The sequence below is a fragment of the Talaromyces rugulosus genome, chromosome VI (assembly GCF_013368755.1).
Source record: "Talaromyces rugulosus chromosome VI, complete sequence".
Classification (NCBI taxonomy): domain Eukaryota; kingdom Fungi; phylum Ascomycota; class Eurotiomycetes; order Eurotiales; family Trichocomaceae; genus Talaromyces; species Talaromyces rugulosus.
Genome location: NC_049566.1, coordinates 3,325,179 through 3,333,223, shown reverse-complemented (window position 1 = coordinate 3,333,223; position 8,045 = coordinate 3,325,179). Strand labels below are relative to the sequence as shown.

At 36.3% G+C, this 8,045-nt stretch overlaps 1 protein-coding gene across 1 annotated transcript; it reads left to right on the top strand.

Moving 5' to 3' along the window:
• Positions 1 to 5,725: 5,725 nt before the first annotated feature.
• Positions 5,726 to 7,762, top strand: TRUGW13939_11529 (uncharacterized protein; the record flags this gene model as incomplete). The annotated part of the gene is made up of 3 exons (XM_035494636.1): positions 5,726 to 6,253; positions 6,311 to 6,471; positions 7,222 to 7,762. The coding sequence occupies 3 exons, from the start codon at positions 5,726 to 5,728 to the stop codon at positions 7,760 to 7,762; spliced, it is 1,230 nt and encodes a 409-aa protein (XP_035350529.1).
• Positions 7,763 to 8,045: the final 283 nt, after the last annotated feature.

The following is an 8,045-nucleotide window of genomic DNA, read 5'->3' as shown; positions in this document are numbered from 1 at the left end:
CTAGTATTATTAATTAACCTAATATGTAGCCGCCTATCCTAGTCCTAATAATAATATCTAATCTTGATATCATCCTTAAGAAATTTATAACTGAACTATATATATCCTGATTTCCTATAGTAGTAGCAGCTGTCTTAGTCTGTATTCAGTATAAAGTTCCTTCTTAGAATTCCCTTAATTACTTGCGGCCTATTGTTAAAATTAAGGCCTTGGTCTCTCTAACCTTCCATAAATAGGCTATCAGCATTTCTAGTCCTTGTAGTAAAAGCTAGTGTCAATACTGATATTTACTTGATTAGAGTGTTAAATCTTCTTTCTATATTTAATTATTTTTTATAGATAGCCCTATTTGTAGGAATCTTCTAAAAGAAATTCTTAAGGGTAGCTTCTTTAGTAATTAATTCAAAGACTATATAGCTTTAGTAGGATTATAATTCTAGTGCCAGTTCACCTATCTAGTAAAACCATGATAATTCTTAACTAGCATTATATCTATAATAGTTCTTTTAACAATTCTTTTTCCTTTTAAGCTTCTAAACTATCTTCTGCAACTGGTTAAATAAGACACTGCGGAGGTCATTAGTGTCTATATCAGCCTTATCTAGCACCTTCTCACGTAGCGTTTCAGGAAGTCTACACAAGAACCAATCACAACGCGTTATTCCATCAATGAAATCCTGGTCTAGAATCTGCCTAAAGATCAATGTGTACTTACATAGGTATAATACTGTGCTTGTATCCCAAGATTTCCATTTATTAGAATAGCTGCTTAAGAATTCTTAGGAGTAAACAGTTTACTCGGTATTATTCTGACAGAATTCCTTCTTTAACTATGTATATAACGCTTTCTATTCTCTAAGCTTATATTCACTTAGAGTTCTGATCCATTAACCAATAGAAAAGCTGCAATAATCTAATAATAAGTCTACCATAAGATCCTCCCATAACATACTATAGCTTTTACATATCAGTTCAAATCTTATTAAGAAATGTGACACTTCCTCTCTGAAGAAATATAGTGCACCTGCTGTCTAAGGCACCAGTATTGGCATATATACTATATTCATCAGTATTCCAGTGGATATATACTATGCAGAAGAAACTATAAATCTGTCTATCTCTAAAGCTTACTGTTCTGGCCTTATGTCTATCTTAGGATTCTTAAGCGTGTTAGATATAGATATGTTATAATAGCTTCTATTTTAAAGTTGACTAGTACTTGTTAAACTTCTTTCTTTAAACTTATACTTTCCCATTCTTTTTCCTTTTAGTGACACTAATCAAGTATGTCCTAGATGTCAATTTAAGGATAATAATAGTCTTCTTATTAGCTTGTCTGGAGGTATAGTTATAGGGAAATACTAAATTATCTTTTCTAAAATAGACAGTAGTTTTTTGAATAATAGTATATCAGTAGAGTCTAACTCTTAAAATAATACTTTAGAAATAAAGATGCTTTTAGTACTCTTTATTTATACTAATAAAGCTCTTAGTACATATTATAAATTGAATTTGCAATCTCTATAAATATAATAATAATCAGAATTTTTATAAATAATAATCTGTTTCTCTCTTGTAGAGAATATCTTAAAAAAATTCTTTAGTAATAAAATTAATAATAATAACCACTGCTACTGTATAAAAAAAATGATTATTGTCTATCTTAGTAGGTAGACTAACTGTTTTATTTTCTGTAACCAAGCCTCTTAGCGGATATTATAGATCTGGCGCTTCAGCTTTTTTTGCTAAGATGCACTAGATCTTTATTTATTTTTTAATTCTATTAAATAGGACTTCTCCATCATTATTTTTAACCAGTAGTGGCACTTCTTTCTTAGGATTAATAGCCGCGTGACCCGTCAATAACTTCAGCTCTGAACCAACCTTTTCCTAATTCAGCAAGGAGCTTAGGCCAGTAATCTAAAGACACCCCTTTTCTTTTTTTTCTAATTCTTTCAAGGTCAAACTGATGTCCCTAATCCTACCGCTGGATAACTAGTGAACCCTTACTGTATTTAACACACAGATTATACAAAATCCCCCACGTCAAGCTCTAATAATATAGTGAAAGATATAAATATCCTGGTAAAAGGACTAGCGCGAGATGTAGCAGGATATATATCAAACTATCATTTCCTTTACACAGGTAGAATACATACAAACAGACCAATAAAACACTTTCAAATAATAACCAAATCAATTCTTCTCTATACCGGCCGCGCTAGATGTCTATTCGCTGTCTTTTTTTCTATTTATCTGCTTAATGCTCAGATATAAATACATCTCCTTCGGCCACCAGGGAAACCACCCTCCCGAAGGTGCCAATGCAGTGGGTTTCTGTGAGGATATTATATAGAGAGCAGGCAAGAGTTGGATTTGATAGTAAAGCTATGGTTCGCTAGGTAGTCAAACTGATTGCTGATCTTCAGCAACCCCTATGCGAAGATCAGTATATATATGCTGCTTCATTAGTGGCTTGGCAACCCTCTGTGAGGCTAGTATAATAAAGTACAGTATCTGGTGTGTTTTGAAAGTTTTATAGCCTCATATTATCTCTTCTTTTTTTAAAAGCTATGCTGGTATTCTTTGTGTAGGTTCTTATAGAAGGTGTAAATAAATTTAGGTGTTATTGTTATAAGGACTAGTGTGTGTAGTGTATAGATCTATTTATGTGTGTTATTAATATATTGTTTATAGGTTGGGCTGTTGTTTATTTCTTCTTTTTTATTACTAAATAGTTTATCGCACTGCTACTAATTCTGTACTTATCTCCTCTGCTCTTTTGTTTGTTTATACTATCTAAATATAAGTAATATATCCTCTGCTGATTATTTTATGTTAATTATAATACCTGTTTAAATATTTATTCAGTTTGTTATTTACTAATAATTTATAGAATAGTTTTAAAAAAGAAGATCTTCTGCTATTTTTTAGCTATTTTATTAATTATCTTGTCCTTTAGTGGGGATATCTCTGTGTTAAGCTGTATCTGGCCAATATGTACTGCTGGTGGTGTGACTGTTAATATACTATAGTCTATAGTGTAGAAGAAATTATTGAAGAAATTACTTTTAAAAAAGAGTAAATCTGTTGCTGCTTCTTCTTTTATAAAGAAGTATGTGCGTTCTCTCTTTCCTATTAATGCTGATAGGGATGATATTGAGGATAAAGATGACAATGATAATAAAGATAATGAAATTAATACTATATTGCTTAGTATGCTGACTCTCTTGCTTTGTTATAAACTTTATATGCGTTTCTTGGAGGTACATTTCCTGCTTTACCAGCAGTACCTATGATTGTTAGGCTGTAATCCTAACCTAGAATACTTTAGTCCTAGTAATGAACCCTGCTTCTAGTGTAAAGGATTAAAAAAGTCTATAGTTAAGTACTGTCTGGTAAGTTTTTTTTTCGTTTATGTGTTTCCACAGGTGTTAATATTTATTAGGTTTCTGTAGAGCAGCTTGATTAGGCTGTTGTAATTGTAGAACTAGTAGTGATCTGTGCTGCTGGTTGGAAGGATGCTATTAAGGTATTGGATATAGTGATGTGTTGTTAGTCTAATTCTTGTTTGGCTAAGCTTTTAATTGGTGTAGGTAGTTCTGCTTTTGCTGTAGCGATGTAGGATGATTTACCTGCTATTATAATAATAGATCCTCTAGCTGCTGCTTAGCAGTCTATAAATTGATACTCTATCCTTTTTAGTAGCCCTATATTGGGTGTTGCTGCCCTGTATAGGCCAACTATATCGTTCTATATATAGTGTAGATTACCTATCCTTAGTTATAAAGAACTTTTTGGTGGTTATAGCGCTGGGTTTGATTCTGAACTTATGTGTTTATTAGCTAGAGTGTATAAGGTAACTTGTGCTTTTAATGATTATCTTCACTATTGAGAGTATATCTAAAAAATTCTTTCTTATATAGTGATGCTGCGGCTTTTAGGCCTGAATTAAAATGTGTTTACTTATCTTTTAAAGCTTTTTATGAATATCTTAATATTTTAATACAGTGTTCTATAGGGCTTATATTTAGATATCTCTGAGTGATTTAGATTTGTTTTGTTTTTTATCTTTTTTGCGCAGTATATATAGCCTTTAGATTCTTAATAGAAAATTTTTTTTGTTTCTCTTCTCTTTAGTTTGCTGGTGTAGTTCTAATATAATTTATTTTTCAGCTTTCTTTTATAAATAGATATTAAAGGTTTTAGTTTTTTTAATAGTTTCTTTTAGTTCTCAGATAGCTTCTTTAATTAGCTACTCTTTTTATTAAACTATATATTCCATTTCTCTATCTCTCTTCTAGTCCTGAACTATTCTTTGAATAGTATACTCAGGTTTGTTATCTACTAGTACTGGTCCTAGAGAAGTATGGTTCCCAGCATTGATGTAGTGCGGCTCCAGTAGAGAGATATGGAAAACTGGATAGATTCTTCTATATCTTAAAGTAAGGTCAAGTTTGTATATATTTAACCCTTATATATCTACTATTTAGAATAGATCTAGATATCTATTAGCTAGTTTTTTATTATATTAGAGCGAAGCTATATTCTTTATCTGAAGTATGACTTATTCTTTAATTTTAAATTCTTGATGAATCTTTTCTTGGTTATAGTATTTTATTTATGCTTTTTTAGCTTCTTTTAAGTGTTCCTGAATGTTTATCTGTTTGGTATAGAGCTCTTCTATTTGGTTTATGGCACGTGGCTCTTAATCCTTTGGATTTGAGGGAGTGTTTTTAGGAATATCTATTCTTAGGTCTTTTTAGAATCCTATGAGGGTTTCTATTAAAGATTGTCCTGTGATATTATTAGACTTCCGCATAACCCATTTTGGGTCGAAGGTCACGACCCAAAACCCAACCCGGTCTGGGTCTGGGTCGAAGCTTCATAACCCAGGCCCAACCCAGGCCCAGTCACTGGGGCCCCAGAAAACCCAGAAATAACCCATTTCGACCCAGTTCCGGCATAAATTATGGTATAATTATTTAAATTACACGCCGTCATTTTTCCCGTTTTGATGTTTACACTGAAATAGAACACTTTCTACCAGGAAATCAATGAAATCTTTAAGGAATTTCTTAAATATGAAAAGGGCATATCGAATTCACTGTTGCTTATCTTTTACAATGCCTCGTTCTACATGGAAAGGCCGTATCTACGGTGTGGTGGGAAAATGCGCATCTATCGTCGTACCGATGTAGTTATATATGTTAAACATATATTCACACATTATACATTTCTACATGAATCAAATAAATATTTCGGGGAATATTAGAATGTATTGAACTGTTTAAATGTTCTACTGTTGTCAGAATATCAAACCGTTCTATTGATAATTCCGACGCTTGTCAGAATACCTAGATATCTACATTTAAGTCGAAGGCTTCAACTTTGAAAGTAGGACGGGATGAATTTTTTTGGCTAGGCTTGGGGAAACTGGGGTGGGAATTGGGGTTTGACTGGGGTTTGACTGGGCCTTGACTGGGTTCTCTGGGTTGTCTCTGGGCTATTACTGGGTTATTACAGGGATAATGCATTAGGTCCACATAATATCAGTATACCAAACCAATGAATGAGAGGACAAGGATTCATTCCATCTGACATATCAATTAACTTGACTTTCTCATTTTTCTCATTTTTCTAATTGTAGTGCTTTTCCATCTCAGTATGTTATTCATATTTTCCCTTTACCTCTCCCCTTCGTGATGCTTACATATCTTTTGTCATGTCTCAAAGCCAGCTTTCCGACTTCACATCGTCACTTTATAGTGGAGATATTGATGATCTTCCATCTCTCTCAACGCAACAAATCACTCCATCCGCAAGTCATCATACAATTGATTCTGGCTTCCACCGGCCAGATGACCTCCTCGTTCCTCCTTCTTTGATACGTGTTGGACCTGATCGCCGGAATAGGTTTGTTCTCTACGACAAGATGTCACACAACGAGTTTATCGACTGGTGGTTACAGACGGACTATGGGCGGAAAAGAAAGATCAACTGGGATTCACATCGCCACACGGTGATCTGGAATAGCTACAACCAGGTTGCTGAGGGTGTAGATGGCACACCAAAGGTCATGTGCAAACGCTGTGGAAAGATTCTTGAGCATCCTTATTCCCTGAGTCTGAACAGTTCCGGCAAAGCGCAGTATCACGGCACATCAACAATCCAGAAACATCTGAAGACAGCTGGGTGCCTACGGTCGGAGAAGGGAAAGAAGGCAGAGATTACAAAGTTTCTCCAAAAAGAGGTATGTTTTAGACTGTGAAACGATACTTAGATACTAATCTATGGTATGTCTTCCTAGGGCGAAATCTCAGCAGATATACCCTTTTTACAAGAGGACTGGGAAGACGATATCTTGCAATTCCTGACTCTCAATCGGCTACCATTCCACCTCATCGAGCATCCATCATTTAAGCGGATTATCTACAAAGCGCGTTCTGCTCTTGTCGCTCCAGTGATCCCGTCTGCCGATACAATCCGTCGCCGATTAGGGAGCTTGGTCAAAGACCGGCAGCAGCGGGTTCTTCGTACGCTACCTGCTGGTTCAAAGATATCTATTGCGCTTGACTGTTGGACATCTCCATTCTCGCAGGCATTTATGGCGATCACTGGTTATTTTATCGACAGTGATTGGGTTTATCGTGAGGTGCTTCTTGGTTTTAAGCCACTTCACGGTACACATACGGGGTCTTACTTAAGTGGTGTTCTGATGGAAACCCTGGTAGAGAACAACATTGAAGATAGAGTGTTTGGGCTGACCACAGATAATGCATCAAACAATAAGGCATTAGCTGCGTCTCTCCAACAAGCTTTATCAGATGGTGTCATTATTACACGAATACCATGCCTTGCCCATGTTATCCAGCTCAGTCTTAATCAGCTTCTTGTTCGGATTAAGGCAGTTCCATCCAATGAATCCGCGGAGACAAAGTGGACAGAGAGTCAGTCCAGGCTGGTTCAAGAGAATGCGAAGCAATGTCAGATCTCTTCTACATTGAACAAAGTACGTTATCTTGCAATTTATATAAATGCAAGCCCCCAGCGCCGAGAGACATTCTACAATCTTCAGACAACAAACGTCAAGATTGTTCCCATCCAAGATGTGAAAACACGATGGAATTCTACATTTCTTATGCTTCGCCGGGCCAAACGGCTACGTGCTATCTTCTCTTTATTTTGTGCAGAGTATGACTGTGAGGAGATGCTACTTAGCGAGCACGAGTGGCGCCAAATTGACTATCTTCTCTGTATCACTGAGCCGTTCTTCGATTATACAACCCAGTTATCAAAGACTCGAGACGTCACTGCCCACTATGTGTTCAAGATTTACAACCGACTTTTTGATCATCTTGAGCGATCACAGACACAGCTACAACGGAAGCGTGTCCCATGGAAGAAACAAATGCTGGACGCACTGGACGCTGGACGGACCAAGCTTGATGAGTACTACGCTCAAACCGATACTATTCGAGGGCATATCTATGCCGTCAGTACGATGCTTGCACCAGTGAATAAATTTAGATTCTTTCTCTCTAGCGATTGGGATCAGAAGTGGCGAGATATCTATCGCAACGCCTTTCAGCAAGCCCTCATCCCATACCAAGCGCAAGTAAAAAGTCAAAGCCAGGATGCATACAGCTCTCACACTGCAGCTCAACCAAGCTCAAGGCTGGAGGAGATGCTTGATGGAAAGGATATACAGCCACGAGCGATGACTGATGAAATTAGTCAATATCTTGATAGTGGTCAGTGATTATCCACTACCTATGTATTGCTAGTTCACTAATCTTAAACTAGATACTGTTTCTGTTGGGCCACTTATCTTTTGGAAAGAGCATCAATATCGCTTTCCAGCTATTGCCGCCCTTGCGCGAGATGCGCTCTCCTTCCCAGCCACTGGTGCAGGAGTGGAACGCCTCTTTAATACTGCTCGAGATGTTTGTCACTATCGTCGTGGGAGAATGAAGACCGAGACGATTGAGGAGTTGATGATGTTTCTTTGTACATCCAAATTCGATATAGAGGCACAGGAAGCA